Source organism: Colossoma macropomum, unplaced genomic scaffold (genome assembly GCF_904425465.1).
Source record: "Colossoma macropomum unplaced genomic scaffold, Colossoma_macropomum, whole genome shotgun sequence".
In the NCBI taxonomy this organism is placed as follows: Eukaryota; Metazoa; Chordata; class Actinopteri; order Characiformes; family Serrasalmidae; genus Colossoma; species Colossoma macropomum.
This window is the reverse complement of record NW_023494795.1, coordinates 1125273-1146816: the sequence shown is the minus strand read 5'-3', so window position 1 is coordinate 1146816 and position 21544 is coordinate 1125273. Positions and strand designations below refer to the sequence as shown.

Genomic DNA, 21544 nt, shown 5'->3' with positions numbered 1-21544 from the left:
TACAGAACCATTTTCTACTAAAGAACCCCTCATTTTTAAGTGTAAGTATTACATAAAACTGAGAACACTTGTAAGTTTGCTGATTATTTTGGATAATAAGTACAACTGATATACATAAAGGCTTTATTAAACATGGTGACCTTTGGTTCCTATGGCCACCAGTGTGTGAGCTGGTCCATCAAACCACTCTGAATGACTTTGTTTAAATTTAAATGATTGATTTATGCAGAATTTTTCAACCATTCCCCTTTAAGCACGTCTCTTGGCTGCATTTAGGAGGAAAACTGTGTAAATCTGATTTTCCTCCAAACTCTCCCTTCAAACTTTTCTTCCTCAGAGGCCTGAGTCGTCCTCCAGGCCTCGTCGAGACAGCACCAGCTGTCTGCGGGGGCCGGACAGGTGGGGAGCAGAGCCTTCCAGAGGCCCTGGGGCATCCAGCCGGGGGGCAGAGGTGTAGCAGGGGCCGCCCCGACCCAGGACTCCCATCATGAGGTCGCGGTCGCTGGAGGCCAGGCTGGGCTCCCCGAAAGCCTCCATGGCAGCTCCTGAGCCGAAGCTGAATCGTGGGTCACGGTCCAGGCGGTCCAGGCGGGAGTTGCTGGCGCTACTAGGGGATTGTGGGTCAGCGCTGAAGTAAAGCGTGGAGCTGGACTCGGTGGGGCAGTAATTAGGCTCTGGACTGTCTCCAAACACAGACTTCCCCTCAGGAGAACTGCGCTTACACTCCGACTCCGGAGACTCTAGTGGACTCTCCATCTCCAGACTGTCACCTTACAGAGAAAGAAAGATAATAAAAATTTAAATACAATCCTTGTCATGTTTTGTTGATTTTGTAAGTGCAAATAAGTAGACAGCCTCTACAGAGAACAGATGCACAACTACACTCTTAAAAAAGCTGGTGCTTTAAGGGTTCTTTAGTAATCAATCAATCCAATCAATCAACCACCAACCAACCAACCTTTATTTAAACTCGGAGTACACTGAAGGAGACCCTCATTTACAATGTAGCCGAGCCAATACAGAGATCAGAGGTTGAGAAGTCAAATAGTAAAACATAGCAAAGAAAATGGTTCTATATAGAACCATGATCACTCAAAGAACGCTTTGCATGATTAAAAGGTTCTCTGCATCATGAAAGGGGTTCGTCAGACTGATGGAGAGTGTGCTGTAGATGGTCCTATACAAAACCTTTTTGAAAATGGTTCTATATAGTACCCAAAAGGGTTCTTCTATTGTTACAATTTCAAGCTTGTAACAACAGAAAAACCCTTTGGGTGCTATATAGAACCTTTCTCAAAAAGGTTCTTATATAGAACCGTCTATAGCACATCATGCACATTTTCCATCAATGTGAAGAACGCTAATGATGCAAAGAATCCTTTGATCATGCAAAGGGTTCTTTGAGTGTTCATCATTCTAAATAGAACCATTTTCTTTACTAAAGAACCCTTGAAGCACCATTTTGTTTAAAAGTGTACTTTTTATTAGTTGAATTTAACATACTGGGGAAAAAATAAACATAAAATGTGTCCTGTGCAGAAGTTAGGGCACATTTTATATTTAATGTTTTTTTTCCCCAGTATGTTAAAAATAGACACACAAACAGAAGCTGCTCACTAAAAGTTAAAGAAAATGCCAGATTTAAGCTTCTAGCACAGTGGTGGTGATAGGAACCAGGGATCATGATGTTACAAATACAGCCATTTTATTCACTATTCAAAACCACCAGAGAGTTTTTATATGTAATGTTTATGACGGTAAAATAGTGATAAATATAAAAATGCATGCTTTGGGGACTATTTTGTCTCATAAAGCCATTCTTGTTCATACATTTTCAAAATACATTTTAGTCCAAAACTTTCATAAAACATGTCTCAGGCATAAAGCACTGTATTCATAACCATTTGATATATATAACTTTTTGTGAGGGAGCTTTTAGAGGCATTAAACTCTTCAAATGTCTGGTTCCCATCACTACCACTGCGAACTAAGTTAACTAATTTGTTCACGAAAAAAATTATGACGTACTGTTATCTTCGTCCTGCTCCTCCTCCTCTTCCTCTTCGTCCTCTCTCGCCTCGCTCACGCTCTCAAACTCCTCCTTGCAGTCCGACAGAGGAGCCAGAGTGTCGTCTTTGCTGTCAGACCGTGACACGCCCCCCATCTCTCCTCCGTCTACACTCTCTCCTTTCCTACGCTCCTCCTCCTCCGCCAGTATCCCTCCAACCCCCCCGGCGCCATACGCCTGATTTATTTTGGCTGGGTCACCGGTCTTCAGCGCCAGTCGAACCAGCAGCCAGTGATGGTGACGGCACTCTCCGTCCGCCTTGACCCCGCAGCTGCCCGCGTGTTCCAGCAAGGAGCTAGGGATGCCCGAGAGAGAGAAGGAGGGATGAGAGGAGGAGAGAGGCAGAGAGGCAGGAGCCAGGCTTTTGTCACCCAGAGAGAAAGAAGACTCGCCCTGGTCCAGACACGCGCTGCCCATGTGGGCTCCATGACGCAGACCCTGAGAGATTTCGGTGGACTTCGGGTGCAGGAAGCGATAATACAGCACCAGAGACGTCAGACCTGAGAGAGAGAGAGAGAGAGAGAGAGAGAGAGAGAGAGAGAGAGAGAATATATACACTATATGGACAATCGTATTGGGACACACTTAATCATTGAATTTATTCAGTCCCTTTGCCACAGGTGTATAAAAATCAAGCACCTAGCCATGCAGCCTGCCTTTACAGACATTAGTGAAAGAATGGGTCGTTCTAAAGAGCTTACTGAATTTTAACATTGTACTGTAATAAGATGCCACCATTGTAACAAGTTAGTTTGTTCAATTTCCTCCCATCTAGATATTCCACGATCAACTGGGAGTGGTATTACTGAAAAGTGGAAGCGTTTAGGAACCAGAGTGACTCAGCCACAGAGTCAGACCACGTCAAGTTACAGAGCGGGTCGCTGAGTGCTGAGGAGCATAGTGCATAAAAGTCTCTAAGGCTCTGCTGACTCAATAACTGCAGAGTTCAAACCTTCTTTGGCATTAATATCAGCACAAAGACTGCGTGTCGGGAGCTTCATGGCAGGGTTTCCATAGCCGAGCAGCTGCATGCAAGCCTTACATCACCAAAGACAATGCCAAGCATCGGATGGAGTGGTCTAAAGTGCCACCACTGGACTGAAGCAGTGGAAACGCATTCTGTGGAGTGATGAATCACGCTTCTCTATCTGTCAGTCTGATGGACAAGTCTGGGTTTGGCGAATGCCAGGAGAACGTTACCTGCCTGACCACACTGTGCCAGCTGTAAAGTTTGGTGGAGGTGGGATGATGATATGGGGTTGTTTTTCAGGGGTTGGCCTAGAACACTTAGTTCCAGTGAAGGGAATCTTAATGCTTCGGCACCAAGACATTTTGGACAATTGTACACTTCTAACTTTCTGTGAACAGTTTGGGGAAAAACCTTTTCTGTTCCAGCATGACTGAGCCCCAGTGCACGAAGCAAGGTCCCTAAGGTCATGGCTGGGTGAGTTTGGTGTGGAAGACCTTGACTGACCCACACAGAGCCCTGACCTCAACCCCATCACACACCTTTAGGATGAACTAGAACGGAGGTTATGAGCCAGGCCCTCTCATCCAACATCGGTGTCCAACATTACAAATGCTCTTCTGAATGAATGGGCAAAAATTCCCACAGACACTCACCAAAATCTGTAGAAAGCTTCCCAGAAGAGTGGAAGCTGTTATAGCTGCAAAGGGGGAGCAACTCCATATTAATGTCTATGGATTTAGAATGGGATGTCAGGAAAGCTCCCTATAGGTTTAATGTGTAGGTGTCCCAGTACTTTTGTCCATATAGCGTAGATTTCATATAACACCGTTCGGAATCACTTGTACAACCAATTCCAAAAAAGGACATTATGTGAAATGCAAATAAAAAACAGAACACAGTGATTTGTAAATCCACTTTGACCTGTATTTAAACAGCAGTACAAAGACAAAATTTTTCATGTTTTATCTCATCAACTTCATTGTTTTTTTTTGCAAATATATGCTCTTTCCAAAACTGATGCCTGCAACATGTTCCAAAAAAGTTGGGATCTGAAGTGCAATTTAAGACTAGGAACACTGTCCAAAGTTCAGAAAACATTTTAAATGAGGTGGTGTAATCATGCTTGGTTATAACAGGAGCATCCAGGAAAGGCTAAGTGCTTAATGAGCAAGGATAGGTCGAGGCTCACCCCTTGCATCAGCAAACAGTCCAACTGTTTAAGAACAACGTTTCTCAAATAGTGACTGCAAGGATTTTAGGTATTTTAGCCTCCATGGTGCATAATATCAATCAAACAGATTCAAAGAACATAGAGAAATCTCTGCAGGAATGCTGCTGTAGTCATAAATAGCCGGAATGTCAACATGACAAATAAAAGCCATATGTCAACATCCAAAAACGCTGCTGACTTCTCTGAGCTCAAGCTAATCTAAAATGGACTCATGCACTGTGTAAACGTTTATTGTAGTCTGATGCGTCAACCTTTCAGATTGTTTGTGGAAAAAAATGGATGTTGTGTTCTTTGGGCCTAAGAAATAAAGGACCATCCAGACTGTTACCAGTGTAAAGTTAAAGTATTAGTGGGCAACCTGCACATCTGTGAAAGCACCATTAACACATTAACACATTTTGGAGCAACATATGCTGCCTTTTAGACGCCGTCTTTTTCAGGGACATCTATGCTTATTTCAACATGACAACAAGCTCCATTCTGCATGTTACAACAGCAAGGCCATATATTTGGAAAGAGCACATAGGTACAAAAAAAGCTGTGTTTTTTCTTTGTTTTCAATTTCATACATACAAGTTAAACAGAATTTACTAATTACTGTTCTCTGTTAATTACTGTTCTCTGCTTTTATTGGCATTTCACATACTGCCATACAAGTCCTTTGGAACTTGGTTTGTAAATAATAGATTTAAACACACTGTGTCTAAAATGAGTGAATATTCATTTTCCTATACTCTAACATAATTTGCAGTAGTGTCACGGAGCCAGGTGTGGTCTCAGCCATGAGAAACTTTGGAGCTAAATGTAGGTGGAAACATACTCTTATTAGGAAGGGAACAAACAGGGTGAAATTTCGAAACCAGTCCAACACCTAATGAAGGCACACTGTCTAGCGAACAACAAGCCTGTCATTAGCACATGGATGTAACCTAAGCAGCAGAAATACATTTAGCACTGAGATAAAAATGGCATAAGAAGATTTAGAAAAAAGTATTAATCTGAGTAAACTGGAGTAACATGGAGTAAACTTTTTCCAGCATTTAGTGCTGGTGCTATAAAAATTGTGTAGCATAAATAAAAAAAATGATAAAATTACAGAAAATAATTTTATACAGTATTTATCTCAATAAATGTAACAAACTGTCATTCACATTGAGAAATTCAACATTCATTTTCTCTACAATAATTCATTTGTGGGGTTTTTTTTTTCATCTTTTAACAGCAAGAAAATCCAAACCAGCAATAATTCATCCAAAACAGGTTTACTGCCTAAAGGTAAGGCTCAGTATAGTTTGATCTTAGACAGTTAAAAAAATTTTCCCCGCTGCATGAAGTTGCACAGAACTGTACATCAGCAACTATGGACATCTGTACTAGTTGTTACAAACCTACTTACCCATCAGACTACAAAGGCTACAACACAGACAGACACACTCACCCAGCAGAAAGCTACACAGGACAGCAGTAGGGACAGTAAGGCTATCCCAGGATGCCTCGCTCAGGATGTCGGAGGCAGCCAGTACGAGCGTTGTATTCTCCAACAGCATCACCTGGAGCAGGAGTAGGAGCAAGAGGATCATTTATTCTGACGCTGGCTTTATGCTAACAGTCAAACGTTTAAATCTACTAAGAAAGTTTGAACCTACTGAGTAGGGCTGGGAGTTGATCTTAAAAAGAACAGATTCCCGGATTCCCGGGGTTCGGGAATCGAGAGTCGACTATGTGCACTCAGTTAACTGTTCAAAGTGCCAGAATTTGAATACTGAAATCCAACGCAAATATGAGAGATAAATTATGCCACATTTTTAAAAGGATTACTACTCATTTTCACTGATTCTAATATAAATGTATTACTCATTTTGCCTTGCCTTTTTTTATAGTTGCTGATTTTGCTGATGTATTTGTTGCTTCTGAAATCTTTCTTTTGACTTTTGGCACATTTTCACAGGGGCCGGGTCCTAAAAGAGGGCGCTCACCTGCAGTATCTGTTGGTCAACTGATTTGGACTGGCAGGTCTTCTGAACACTTAGCCCTGCCCACTCTTAGAGCCATAAATTTAAGTATATAAGGGAAACTTTTTTTGTTGGATGAGGCTGCACCACCTTTTGGGTTTATAGATGCTAGAGCTAACTAGCATAGCAGCGTCTGCTGAAAGGCTAATTAAAGCTGGGATAACACTACACGACTTTTACCCCCATTTTAGCCCCAACTCTCAGTCTGGCCTAGTCTGGACTGGTCAGCTCTAGTCTGCAGATTTTTGGGTCAGTTGGAGTCAACAGTTGGAGAGAGAGTGGAGTCGTGCCTGAGGGGCGCAGACTCAGATTTTTGGCCTCCCGGTTGTGTTTCAGACCAGTCGGAGTTTATCAAACGACCCGACTCTGAGCATAATCTAGTGTAAACTGGTCAACGACTCAATCTGAATGGATTCCTGTAACAGCCAATGAAAACTGAGAGCGTGAAAGACAAAAATACAGCAAGTAAACAAAGAAAAAAATGGCGAAAAGTCTCTCACGGGTGGAGCGAAGCTTTTTAATGAGCTGAGTTTAAGGCACAATAGAGTTTATGTACATTTAAAACTCTTAAAATACCAAACTGATCACATTTTTAAATCCATGATCCTCATTTAAGCATGTTTACCTGCTGCTTCTTTACTGTGTTGGTGCAAACAGCAGAGAAAACAGCAGCAGCAGCTCCACCTTTGTTTATTTGCGTCTCCTAGTAACAAGAGAACGCGACAGTTTGCGTGAGTTTGAGTGAGGTCAGTAAGTCCATTCGGTTCAGCAACAGCTTAAAAGTTGAGTAGTGTGTGATCCCTATTCGTTCCGTGTGTGATCCCCAATATTTCGGTCGCCCAAAATTATCTGCAAAAATAAATTGTCTGTGAAATGCCCAGTCTTTTTATAATCTGCTAAGACTTTAAAAGTGTAGTGTCCCCAGTGCTTAAACGAGCTTTGCAGCTGTTTAAATCAGAAAAGAAAGATTTCAAGCAGAAGAGAGATTCCAGAAGCAAAAATATATATCAGCAAAATCAGCAAAGAGAAAAACTAATGCAAAGACTGGCAAAATGAGTCATAAATGTATACCAAAGTGAGAGAAATTAAGTAGTAATCAGTTTGAAAAATGAAGTTCAAATTAACTCTCATTATTTGTATTTGCAACATTTTTTTATTTTTTTAAACTTTTTTACTTAACATTTTGCTGGTGAATTTTATTATTTTAGTAAAATAAAATAATTTGGCACAAAATTAACTCCACAGATTTCCCTCTGATGTTTTTCACAGCTTATTTTTTTACATTGTTTGTCCTTCACAACTAACCAGATATCCATTCATGACCTCTTATGGATACTCGAATGTCAAAATTAGTCGGCATGCACATCACAAGAGTCGGCTCGGTGATGTTTCCATTTGCCTGCACCCGTGTCACTGTTCTACACAGCCTTTCCGAAAAATAGAACTCACACACTGAAAGTCCAGCTGTAATTTACTTTAGACAAAGTGGAAAACGAAGTAAAATGTAAAATTAGTTATGAAAAACTGGCTTAAAATCAAACAACATTGCCATTACCAAAACATCTACCTACTTCAATGAGTTGACAGAGGAGAACCATGTACTGTTTAGCCCCAATCCGTCAGCTAAAGTTATTTATCTAGCATTAGCTCTCCAAATTTCCTTGCTAAGCTCAACTATAATTAATATTATACACAGTATTTTGTCCTTCTCTATGTCTAGTTTTTTTTAAATCAAAATTATTGTGTGGAACTGATATCATCTAAATTGATGTACATAATCTGAACTGACTCCGAAATTTCTGGAATTGACCAGCTCTCACAGAGCTACTCAGACAGCGTTCAGTTTCAGTGGGATTTTCCCTATTTGAACAATTTTCCACGTTTCAGAATAAAAGTGAAACACATGAAACTTCATATACAATGCTACGATCAGTGTACATATGTCTGTATTTCTGGTTTTAAAATAAATGAACACATAAGCATCAACTTCATCAGATCAAAATGTCTTTAAGATTAACACACATTCAGTCATATGTGTTCTGACTGGAAATGTAGATAAGACCACCCCCACACAGCACTCATTTCTTTTCATACTGATAATCTCACTACTAGTGCTGATCTTTGCACTCCAGCACTTTCGAAAAACAAAACCAGATTCAGTATCAGTTTCACAAAGGAATCACGCCACCCTGATCGTCTAAGCTGTTAGGAGAATGTGTTTAAAGTGGGGGCTACAATTTCTTATTCTAAGACATCTGTTGATGCACGCTTTGTGTTGGTCATCCTCAAGGCCTCATCAGTATTCAGTGGTCACTTTTCTTTCCACTGATGAACAGGGTAGAGGAATTGTGCAACATCAGATGGGCTAATTCTAAAATACACAGTGAACCTATATAGCATGCGTTTCTTATAAAATGGCCACAGAGCTGACCCACCCAGACATTGTGGGTTACCAAACCGAATGTGTATTAAACTTAAAGGGGAGCACGCTTTTCAGGCCCCTGAGTAAATATTCAGAACAAAAATCATGATATTTTGCAGTTTTACTACTAAAAATTCTAAAGTTTTTATTCAAAGGCTTATAATGTTTGAAACATGAAATGTCACGTTTTTTTCTCATGTTTTCTGACAGATTTTAACAGATTATATCAACATAATGTCTTATTTTCTCAAGATTTTGACTGATTATGCTGTAATAATGTCTTTTCTTTTGAGAAATTGACTGATTGTGTTGAAATAATGGTTTATGTTCTTGAGATTATGGCTGATATATATGTCTCACCTTCTTGCGATTGTGACTAGTCATACTGAAATGCCTTTTTCTCGAGATTTTGGCTGATTATGTCAAAAGTGACTAATTATGTCGAAATAGTGGTTAGTGTTTTTGAGGTTATGACTGATCCTGTTTTAAGTAATGGTTTACCGGTTTACCATTACTGGAAATTGTTATGACAGATGCTGTAATGTTCGGCGTCTTGGCTGTTAACTAGATTATGCTTAGCAAAAATCAGCATTAGCAAACATGCCACGACATGACGCTGATACAAAATCTGTCATGACAACTCATAACTGAATATGGCATGTTTTCTATGGCATGCTTATGTCAACATTATGCATCAGGGTTCAAGTAAAGTGCTCCCAAAGAGTCTTAATCACACAGCGCTGTGTGAGAGACTGTGAAAGAGGTAACAGTCAGAAAGTTGCTGCTGCTATAAATAACCTGAACTGCACTTGTACTGAAACTGTGTGTTCATGTGTTTTCGAAACACTTCAAGCCAGAAGATTTCAAGTTTGGACTTTTGAACAGCATCAAATCCAGACTGAACTCTTCCAGAATGTTTTTCTGGTCGGTTCAGAAACAACTCTGATAATATATACACATCGCCATACTCTGCTGTACTGAACTCCAAGTTCTACTGTCATTGGTTCTGTTGCCCTGGTTAGTAAGACTGGCTTTTCTGTTATGAGCTTGAAGGAGGTGTGTTGGTGAATGGTTGAGGAGACACTCTTTCCACTGTGAGTTTGAAGGGGCTGAGTGAGTGAGGAGTGTACAGACTGTGCTCTTCGTGCCGCTGTGGTGATTCACGGGAGATGAATCTTCTCTCTGTTTCATATGTACCCAAAAAATATCGCTGGTACATTTTTCCTTTGTTTTTTTTTGTTTTTTTTTCTCTAAGTTGCTTTGATGGCAGAATTGCATTTTTTTCAAACGTCTGGCATGACGCAGCACCTCCGGACACGTAAAAATAGCCAAACATGACTGTTCCCCTTTAATTCAACCTAAGTTACAGTGGCTATCAGACATAAGGCAGCCAAAACAACTGCCCAAACAGGGATGTGAATCCCACTCTCCAACATACATGACTGTAACGTTGCCCACTATTCTGTCCAACCAGTGAGTTATAGCTCTATTTAATAGCTTCATCTAAATCAATAAAAAAAAAAAACTTCTTTTTTTCATAATAACATGCTTTAGTGAGTTACAAGCACCTTTGCTGCTGGCATTATGTTTGGTTGTTGTTCAAAATAAACACCTTAGAATTAAACAGGTGCTTTTGTCGCTGTGCCTTTAAGACTGATGTATGTAAATGACCTCTGAGGAAATTATACCATTTTGAAGATACAAGGTTTTCTTCCGACAACAGCGATATATATACATGTGTACATACACACACATATATATATATATATATATATATGTATGTACACACACACACACACACACACACACACACCAGACTGCAAGTGATTGTAAAGCCATGCCGATTCGTTTTCCACACTAAAAACAAGCCGTTTTCCATCGTTACAGCAACAATTTTCATAATTCAGCTAAACACCGGGGCACTTAATCTGTACAGGAAGGCGCAGTGAGGAGTTTACTCTACCAGAGCTTTTAAAGGCCCCATTATTATTCAATACTTTAAGAATAAAATTGAATAAAACATTATGTGCACATTTTATTTAATATTATTTATCACTTTTTTCTGAGAACACCGGCCGTAGACAAGGACCAGAGAAACTATCTCTCCAGGTTAGAGCTAATTTAGCTGCTCTACGCTAACTTACTGTCATTTTAGCTCGTTTTTCTGCAGTGAGTTAGTTTGAGGTGAGCTGAAGTCTCAAAGCACATCTGCAGTTTATTTTCAATTCCACTCACATGAAGTAAATTTGCTAACAAACCTCTCTCCTCTCTCTCTCTCTCTCTCTCTCTCTCTCTCTCACTCTCTTGGTGAAATTTACTACTGGTGTGTGAGGCTACACACTTCATGAATGTGAACCCCAGTTTCCCAATGTATTTTTTAAGCTGTTTAGCTGTAAATCAGTCCTCACTAATTCTCTCTCAGTTCTTTTACCAATCATCGCCTTTCACACGTCACCATCAGGTTACTTGTCCATCATCAACGATATCCGACTGCATCACCCTATCGCCCAGGCCTACTGCATTCCAATCACCATTCATGACAATGATTTTCACTGTGCTCATCAGCTTCCCCCAGAATATAATGAATCACTGAATCAAATATTTTGATTCATTTGAAATGGACAGAACTAGTTTGGTAACTTGAATCAATCAGTAAATTGAATCATCAAGGCTGTGATGTAGATCTTACGGTATAAAAGCTGGCCATGCGGTAACGCGAGGGGCCGTCCTTCACATTCAGAAAGAGGAAGATGTGCACACCCCCCAGGATGAGGTTAAATGCACGCCAAGACCACCGGCCCACACAGATGTCCGTCTGCTGGGAGACCAACCAGAATGCAGCAATCAGCCAATGGGAACCTACCACCAGAAAGAGAGAGACAGAGAGATATTACACTTGTGTGTATCATTCTCATCTACAGAATTTAGTAAGAGAGCATTTTGTGGTAAAACACAATGGGTCAGATTCATAAAACACACTGCCAGATTTACAGTGATGATAAGAGCAAACAGCGTAGCGGAAACATGTCTGATCATTCATTAACAAGGATTATAGTTGCGTTTCACGGCTTGCATGATTTAAGGTGTGGCCACAAGTTTACTAAATTTAAATATGATGGTAGCAAATCATAACATGACACAATCCCGCAAAAAAAATAGTGCCTGAACCATTATGATGGTAACTTCCCTGGTAAGAAGCTGATAAATTATATTCATATTATATTTTATATTTCAGGTACTGAACTTAAAACTGCCCCATCTTCCTGTGTTAAACTCCATGTTTGGCGAATCCCCCTCCTGTGTGTGGAAAGTAGGTTTGGAAGTTGGAATCCAAATACGTGAAGAGTCATTTGACATGTTGAGATTCAAATTACATATCTGAATTGATTTTATTGCAAGAAGTTTCATTTAATTTCTTAATTAAAGGTTTCTGTAATTTTTGGTTTTCTTTGTTTCTGTTTCTTTATCATTTCCATTTTGGCAGCCAACCGGAGCTTCACTTGCCGTGGGTCTTTAATACGTATGGGCTCATTTACATGTTGATTTTGATTGGCTCTTGCCTAGGACACCAGTGAAAATACTGCAACAGTTAAAAAGACACCCGTGTGCTTATCATCGCCACGGTGACTTCATGAATGGCTCTTATTCATGGGTAGTGCTTTACTGCCGAGTTTCATGAATCTGGCCCAAAATCTTTCACCTTTTAGTCAATTTAAACTACTTTTAAATATCAATTTAATTTTATTTAACATTTAATTTCAAATTGCCACAAATTCTTTTTAGTATTTTGTCAAACTCTTTTTTATTTTTTGGTACGTCACAAAAATGGACCACATAATTTTTGAATAGGAGCAGAATCAATAAACATCATAAATCTCCACTTTCACTTTCAGATCTACACTGAGGCATTTTTACACCCCTATTGATTTACATTATGCACATTTACTAGGATTTATGCAAGCATAGCCATTTTTGGGGCCAGTAACTAGGTTTCCATTTTTATACTTTCATGCATATTTTCCATCTTCTTATTTTTATTCATATATTTATTTTTTTACAGAAGGAATAAAAAAAGACTTCACATAAACAGCCGATATTAAATAAATTCTCCTAAGTTTGCATATAAGTCTGCATGCTTGCTTGACGTAGATACTTTTTTACTTTTTTTGTGAATCATAAGAAATTTGCTGAAAAAAATGATGAAAATGTGAGCAAACGATGCTTCTGTGTTTGTGGCCATGGATGCGATAGAAGGCAGCAGCTACCAGCGAACTGCTGTCAACATCAAAGCGTACCTTTATCTATATCTACATTAAAGAGACAGAAAGTGCCAGCTGCTATATTTAATATATACAAACATTACATTATATAAAGGATATTTGCTAAGCTCAGTGTGCTCAGTGCATTCAGTCTCCCCACTCTTATTATGCAACATATAACTAATAAATAAATCTAAATAAAACTATAATAAACAAATCACCATTAAAAATGTTTTTGTTACATTTTGATATCCAACCTTGAGCGAATTAACAACTCAACCTGAAGAGGGCAGTGATTTACTAATAGTGTCGTATCTATATGAGCAGAGAAAAAGAACAATTATGGCTGAAGCCAAAGTCTGGGAGCATTTTAAATGAGCTTGATTATTAGTCGTTTAATTAACAATCATAATTGACTATCAAAATATTCATATTTTGCAGCCCTAAATGCAACCAAATTCCCTTTTTTTAATAAAATTTCAGGGTTTCACTTGAACTGGATTTGACAGCTGGTTGAAAACGTAGTTTGTGTCTTTAGGCGAGTGAAACCTCACTGGGCACATTAAGATGATGATGTATGCGCTCAAATGTGAGTTGCTGTGCCATTACTCACTCATGACCCCGATGACCCAGCAGCCGAATGAGCGTGCGAAGAGTGCCAGGCTGGCGAAGCGAGCGGCCAGCATCCCCGCCCTCCACAGCAGCTGGCACAGCAGGGCAGCGGGCGGCATCAGTAGGTGACCGGGCCGTGTGAGGCAGCATGACCGACTGTACAACACCAACGCCCAGGACAGAGACAGCAAGCAAACAGCGCTACACAGAGCAACTGTGTGGCACAAACACACAGATAAAGGAATATAACAATCAGTTAGGCATCATCCACACAATAACAGATCATCGCATAATGTCTGAAGCTTGCTTTTTTAGTTTTGTACCGGTGCTACAAGGCTAATGTGGCTAACAAGTAATAATAGCTTATACTTCACCAATTAGCACGTAAGCAGTCCCTTGGATTGACCCGCCTGCACAGCTTTACCAAAACTGTGTTCGTCCACTGTCTCTCTGTGTTCAAGTCATAGAAACGTATCCAGAGGAGGCTAACAACCAAGCGAAAGCTCACCTAGCAAGCGCACCAGAGCTATCAAGCTAGCTTATCTGTCTGTCTGTCGTCTGTCCATTCATTTATTTGTTCATTTGACCGGCCACATCAGCAGCAGCAGTAACGTGAATAAGATCCTTACCACCTTTAAAATGTTGCCATATATAAGCTGGATGTGCACTACTTGTTAGCTACATTAGCTTTTTAGCTCCAAGGCAATACCGAACAAGCACACCTCAGACATCAAACATCTCAGCTGATCGACCACATTTGGAATAAGGAGGGAGTAACTGTGTGAACGTAGTGGGCTGTCATAGAGGCTGACCTGGCGAGGCGAGGCTGAGTTCGGTTGCTGTGAGGATGTACGTCTGTATGAAGGACTGAGGGAGCGTGAGGAGGAAGACCTCCAGCAGACGCAGCGCCGACACGTCCGCCTGCTGCATCACCAGCTGAGCGTGAGACTGCGCTGAGCCCTGCGCATGCCACACACACACGCTGCAGTCCCACAGCCTGCGAACACACAAACGGTAAAGGGGAATTCCACCAGCTTTTCAAATTTTATGTATATTTAAATGGTTAAGATGTAAACCAAGTCACAAAAGTGGTTTAATATGGAATAGTGAGTTCTAAAGAAATTTACAGAGTTCTCAGCCGTCATGATATCAGATATCAGAAGTTTTTAATGCCTTTAAAAGCTACATCACAGAACATTTTCACACAAAACGGCTACAAATACATTACCTGATGTCTGTGGCTTTGATTTAGGGCAGTTTAGAGATAAGATTTTGGTCTAAAACAGGGGTGTAGCAACACGTAGGCCTGGGTTGCCTAGGTCTACCCAACAAAATGGGGAAATAATACTTAAGTCAAATTTTTAAAGATAATGCACTTTTATTTGATTTCTATGAGTGCTGTCACTGTATTATGGCCAATCATGTCATTACGCTCTCTGCCCTGCTCCGCCTTATTTTCGTAACCCTCTGATCAATTGTTGCTATCCACCATTGCTTCAAGCCTTCAGTTCATTATTGGTGCAGTAGTGTATGTTGTTTTCTAGCCACCAAAGCTAAAAACCATCGTCGGCACCAGTTTTAAGCTGAAATAGTGTGAAAATGCCAAAGCAAACATCTAATGTTACATCAATGTATCAAAGGGAAGACAACTGGAACATCTCAGTTGTTTGAGTTTGACTTATTATTAAATTGTTATGTTGTCTTCGCTGGGCAAACGGGCTTGTGACATGTGGACATGTGCTTTAAAGTGAAGGGTGCTGCAGTGTTTGTTGTGTTTATGTGAGTCTAGTATTGTGGTTGGTTGCTATAGCATGGTGAAATGACCACAGGGGGTGGAAGTGTTGGAATATGTAGGGTGATGACTGCATGGCTGTCAGGAACAGGTTATAGCTTGATATAACGATACTGCAGAACATTAGTGCGTTTGAAAATTGTACCTACCAAACTGGCCAACCCACTTTTTCACAGGCCTACCCAAAAACTTATTTTTTCAGATTTATCACTATTTTACCATCATTAACATTATGCCTATAAACGCAGAAGCCATGTAGGTTCACTGGTGGTTTTGGATAATAAATAAAATGTCAATATTAGTGTTGTAGTCATGGTGACCCCTGGTTCCTATCACCACCACTGTAAAGACATCTGAACCATTTATTATTTATTTATTATTTATTTATTTACTATCCAAAATGACCTGAACCTACATGTGGATTCTAAAATGTGATTTAGACTAAAATCCAAAACTCCTGAAAAACAACAACGTCTGAGACGTTAGGCAGCATATTCATAACCATCTCATAATAACTTTCTATGAGGGAGTTTTAGAGGCAGACGTCTGGTTCCTATCACCACCACTGAGCATTTCACATCAAACCACTTTGAATGACTTTGTTTACATCTCATATTCTGACGCATATTGCAGAAATTATGAAAAATCAGTGGAGTTCCCCTTTAATAACACACATACACACCTTTTGAAGATGCCCAGGTGGAGTGTGTGTAGGGTGATCATGCGACATGTCTGCTGTTCTCCGTCCGCCCTGTACCACAGGAAGCTCAGCACCTGCACTATCGACCCCGGCAACAAAAAGGCAAAGGTCAGCCCCGCCCACAGCACTTGCTCCTGCCACAGGTAGAGCCCAATGCAGAAGAACACTGGAAAACAGAGAGAGGGAGAGAAATACTGTTCAATCCATTGTATTTAAACACGGTGCTGGAAATTTGTAGTGAGTGGTATAGTCAAAAATTTATATCATGGTAAAATTAAAATTTCATAAAGTTTCAGTATATATCATGGTATAGTGTACGTACATATACATACACAGAATATGCAATTTAGGCAAATATATATATTAGGTATATGTACTGTGCAAAAACCTTAGGCACCTTAGTACATTGTTTAAATTTATCTTGGCAATGAATGTGTTTTTGTTTGAAGGAACACCATATGTTATGTTATTACAACTACTTAGATACGTGGACTACTACTAATATCATTTGTTTTTATTGTATTATAAGTGTATAATACAATAAGTGTTACTGTATTATTTTTCTAAGTAAATGGACCAAAGGAGGAGACGAGGAGGACGAGGAAACGACAGCGAAAACGAACAAAAGAACAATCTGAACCGTAACATGAAACCAAGGGAACAGAACTACGCAGCACTTACAGAGCCAAGCAAAAAGATAAGGACATGGGGTAAATATACAAGAGAAGACAAACAAGGAACACATCAGAACAAGACAAGACACAGGAGCAGGACATCAGACAAAAACAACAGCACATGGCCAGATACAAGGCAGGGCTTTCTGCATGCAGTAACACTAATGTGGTGGTGTGTTAGTGTGTGTTGCGCTGGTCTGAGTGGATCAGACACAGCAGTGCTGCTGGAGTTTTTAAACACCTCAGTGTCACTGCTGGACTGAGAATAGTCCACCAACCAAAAATATCCAGACAACAGCGTCCTGTGGGCAGCGTCCTGTGACCACTGATGAAGGACTAGAGGATGACCGACACAAACTGTGCAGCAGCAGATGAGCTATCGTCTCTGACTTTACATCTACAAGGTGGACTGACAAGGTAGGAGTGTCTAATAGAGTGGACAGTGAGTGGACACAGTGTTTAAAAGCTCCAGCAGCACTGCTGTGTCTGATCCACTCAGACCAGTGCAACACACACTAAACCCACCACTACTGCAGTGAGATCACCCAAATACTGCTCTGTGAGGGTCCAGGGGTCGACCACTGAAGAACGTAAACTAACAAAGTATGCAAAACAATTACGTAGTATACAAACTATATAGTAATGAGCTGATAAAATGGACAATGAGCGTAGAAACAAGGAGGTGGTCATAATGTTGACTGGCTGATCGTGTGTGTATATATATATATATATATATATATATATATACACACACACACACACACACATATACATATATATGTTATCTGTGCTTATTATTATTAGTAGTAGTTTTAGTATGGCTATTATTATTCATTTTAATAGTAGTAGTAGTATTACTTTACAACAATAGCATATAAATATGAATAACAATAATACCAACAAACAACAACAGTAATCATACATGTAAAAATATAACAATACTGTAATAACATTTATAAAAGTTTTTGTTTTAATTGTTGTAAATACATAAAATAAAGAAAGTAGTCCACATTCATATATACATTGAAAAATAAAACCTTTTAACCACTATAAATGTTTATAAAGTTTTATTTTATTGCCTATGATAATCATATTATTATTATTATTATTATTATTATTATACTTTATAAAAACAAAAAACAACAATATTCTTTATTACTATAAGTAGTAGTGTAGTAGTAATAGTAATCAACAACAATACTTGTTATTATTGCTGTTATTAATACTAACATAATAATAATAATAATAATAATAATAATGTTGTGTTGTTATAATTAGTATTATATAGTGAATAGCTAATCACAACTCACATCTAATCACATTTCAAAACACATTTCACATTTCAAAACAAATAAAATTTCTTCTTTTTCTGTAAAAAGTCTAGATAAAAACACTACCTCTATAGGCACACAGTTTATAAAGCCCTGTTGTAATGAATACAGTGTGGACCAGCAGCTGCAGTAAGCAGTCCTGATCTTTACACAGCAGTAAACTGCACAGTTCATTCACTTTCTAAAGCCAATAGCCATCAATTGTACTGTACTGTGCTGACTGTAGGCCAAAGCCTTGCACACACACACACACACAGAGAGCAGAGCATGTGCACACACACCGAATACACCAACAATCAAACATGCACACACACACACAGCATCAACCTGACACCTCAGTCTTCCACCTGATCTCGGCCCAGTGCCGAGTGCGAGACTGATCTACCTGCACAGGTGAGCGGGTTATCGCTCTAGGATGTGTGCGACTGATCAACTGTGTCAACACATATATTCTCAACTTCAACTCTCTGTAACCAATTTAAGCAACATCTAACTAACATGAGCTTGCTAAGCAAAATTCTGCTTCTTTATGTAGCTAAAGGGGAATTCCACTGGATTTTTAAAATTTCTGTATGATGAAATTGTTAAGATATAAACAAAGTCATTTAGAGTGGTTTGGTGTGAAGAGCTCCTTTCTAAAGAAGCTCACAGTCAGAATTGTTCACAGTGGTGGTGATAGGAACCAGACGTCTGAAGAGTTTAATGTCTCCCTTACAGAATTAATAGATGAAGTAGACAGATCAATAATTTTGATTTAAGATTTTGGCCTAAAAGACATCTAAAAAAAAAAAGTGGCCAAAGAATTTTTTCCAAGACCACCGTTTTATCACCATCAACATTCTACATAAAACTCAGAAGGTTCCACTGACAGGTTTTGATAAATAAAATGGCTATATTTGTCCTGTAAACATCGCGACACCTGGTTCCTATCACCACCACTGTAAAGAGTTTCTCTACAATGGATGTTTCACATCAAACCACTTTGGCTGACTTTGTTTACATCTCATCCACGTTGACATTAGTGCTTCTACTGTGACATCAGTCTGTCCTCAATACACTGTTTGTCAAGAAAGATTTGCCCAATCGACGTAGTGCTCCCAAAACAGAGCAACAGAGACACTACCACCGTCTGCAGTGTCCTACGTGCGCCCCCCCCCATACACACACACCTAGTACGCGGGAAAGGTGATGCCTCTGCAACATCTGCCGTGTCAACATGCAATTAAACCAAGGTAGTTAGCGGGCATATGCACACGTTTTGGCCCCGACGGCCTCTCACAGCTCCGTGCCCCGCAGCCGCATGCACGCCTGTACCTAACAACGCCGTGTTTGTTTGAACGGTGTGCTGCGTGGTGATGCAGGTGCGCCCGTGCATGTCTTGTGTGAAATCACTCACGTGCGGCTCGCTCGGCTACGAGCACGAGCGCCGAGGCGCCGAACAGCAGCACCTGCCAGCACGCGCTCCAGCGGCCCGACATGTTTTGGGTCACCGGCGCGCGGGGGCGCGAGGGCCGCGGACTCCGTCTGCCGCCGCGGTTCGTCCGTCCTCGTCCATCGCGTGCGCCGTCACTCCCGTCCTCCTCCCGAGCTCCACAATATCTGACGTCATGGGCTCGCGATTTAAAGAGACAGGGAGCGTGGGAACGCGGATGCAGCGTCACGCGCCGAGGCTCTAGAGGGCGCGAGCTTACAACACGCATATCCGAAAACAAGAAGTGCTGTTTGCAAATTTTATTTTTATTTCATTGTATTTATTGTTATTATTGTTATATATTATATGTTCATAGGCAACCATGTAATATATTAGAGCACAGTGAGCTGCACAGCTGAAAAGTCCAACACAGACCAGCACAAATTCCATGCTGGTCTAAGCTGGTTTATACTGGTTCATGCTGGTCTAAGCTGGTGTATACTGGTTCATGCTGGTTTAGTGCTGGCCTGGTGCTGGTTTAGCTGGTCATCCAGCATGAGCATGCTGATTGACCAGCGTGCCAGCATCCAGAACACAACACATGCTGGTAACCAGCCATGTTGGTCTGTGCTGGTTTCGGGTGTTTCTAGCAGGGTATTATATATAATTATTGTTAAAGGTGCCATGGAATTCATTTATCCAGCATTTTAAATTGCTCTCTGGTGTCTATATAGAAGGTACGTGACTTTGGTCAAGATGAAAAATGCCCAGATGCAGTTTTACACGCCCATTTCCAACCCTATGATTTGGCCCTGTAAACAGCACACTCTGATTTCTTCGATCAGAGTAAGGTCTAGACATCTGATTAAGAAATCCCATTAAGAGATCTGGATTTTAGCTCAGTAATCAGATTTCTCAGTGTATGTGAACTCTTATCCTTCATTTAGTCAAGCACGTTGTTGGTTTCAGCTTCGCTCCAAGTATTTTGCTGCTTCTCGCGGAGACGCTGCTCGCTTATTTCTGATACCGCCGTCTGGTTTGCACATGCTCAGACTGAGAAATCCGAAAGAAATCAGAGTAAGAGTTCACATACACTGAGAAATCTGATTACTGAGCTAAAATCCAGATCTCTTAATGGGATTTCTTAATCGGATTTCTCGACCTTACTCTGATCTAAGAAAGCAGAGTGTGCTGTTTACATGACCATTTGAATAATCTAATAACTGCAGAAATCTGATTATGATTAGATTATTGAGTGCATGTAAATACACTCATTGTTGCAATCAAAATAAACATGTATTTTAATAGTCATATGGACAAAGTAGCAGTAACAAATCAGACAGGGGCAGTAACCCTGACAGAGAGAGAGAGTGGTTAGCAAGAATGACCTCAAGTACACCTTGGAAGAAAAGCAGCATAATTTTATTGCTGAATTATAAGCTAATAGTGCAGAATCCATATCAAGAAGCATATAATTATGTAAGTGTAAATAGCATGACGTTACTTTGAACATCAAGTGTCATCATTCTGTTTGCACTTAGTGTAAATAGCATCTGCCAAATAAATAATAAAACGCTAAATTTTATACAGATTGAATACAATCTGCAAATTTATATTATATTAATATACAAATATACATGATTCATAAGTTTGTCTGTTATCATGAAAATTGAGGAAGATACAATTAGAAAAAGCTAAATAAAATAAAATAATAAAAATTTCATACAAGGTGAATACAATGTGCAAATATATATTAATATATTAATATAGAAATATATTTGAAGGAAGATACAATTGAAAAAAGATCATCCAAAATACACAAATGTACTCAGTGTCTCAACACAGATAGGCAAAATATGCTTCAGTACTGCTGTCAGAACTCTTTTCAGCTCCAGTTATAGGATTTTCTAATGGTGCCTTATACATTCATGACATAGTATTAATTTTCTGGAATACAATCTCATTAAATTAACATACAATGAAGTTACTTTACCATGAACACTTTGTCCTTCTCTTGTAAGATTAGTACTATTTAAGACAGTGACAGCAAGCTCCAGGTGTT

At 39.8% G+C, this 21544-nt stretch overlaps 1 protein-coding gene across 1 annotated transcript; it reads right to left on the bottom strand.

Moving 5' to 3' along the window:
• xkr5a (XK related 5a) lies at positions 1–19549 on the bottom strand. Its single transcript, XM_036581132.1, has 8 exons — positions 19468–19549; positions 16049–16232; positions 14387–14571; positions 13576–13788; positions 11393–11562; positions 5708–5819; positions 2029–2568; positions 1–770 (listed from the first exon to the last, which is right to left on the bottom strand). The coding sequence occupies exons 1-8, from the start codon at positions 19547–19549 to the stop codon at positions 334–336; spliced, it is 1923 nt and encodes a 640-aa protein (XP_036437025.1). The 3' UTR covers positions 1–333.
• Positions 19550–21544: the final 1995 nt, after the last annotated feature.

What these genes read in the sequence shown, in the direction of transcription:
- xkr5a (XM_036581132.1), bottom strand. Translation starts at nt 19,549, where the DNA reads ATGTCGGGCCGCTGGAGCGCGTGCTGGCAGGTGCTGCTGTTCGGCGCC. An exon ending in CACCTGGGCATCTTCAAAAG is followed by an intron (nt 14,572 to 16,048) that starts GTGTGTATGTGT and finishes GTGTGTTCGCAG; the next exon opens with GCTGTGGGACTGCAGCGTGT. An exon ending in CTGGGTCATCGGGGTCATGA is followed by an intron (nt 11,563 to 13,575) that starts GTGAGTAATGGC and finishes TTCTGGTGGTAG; the next exon opens with GTTCCCATTGGCTGATTGCT.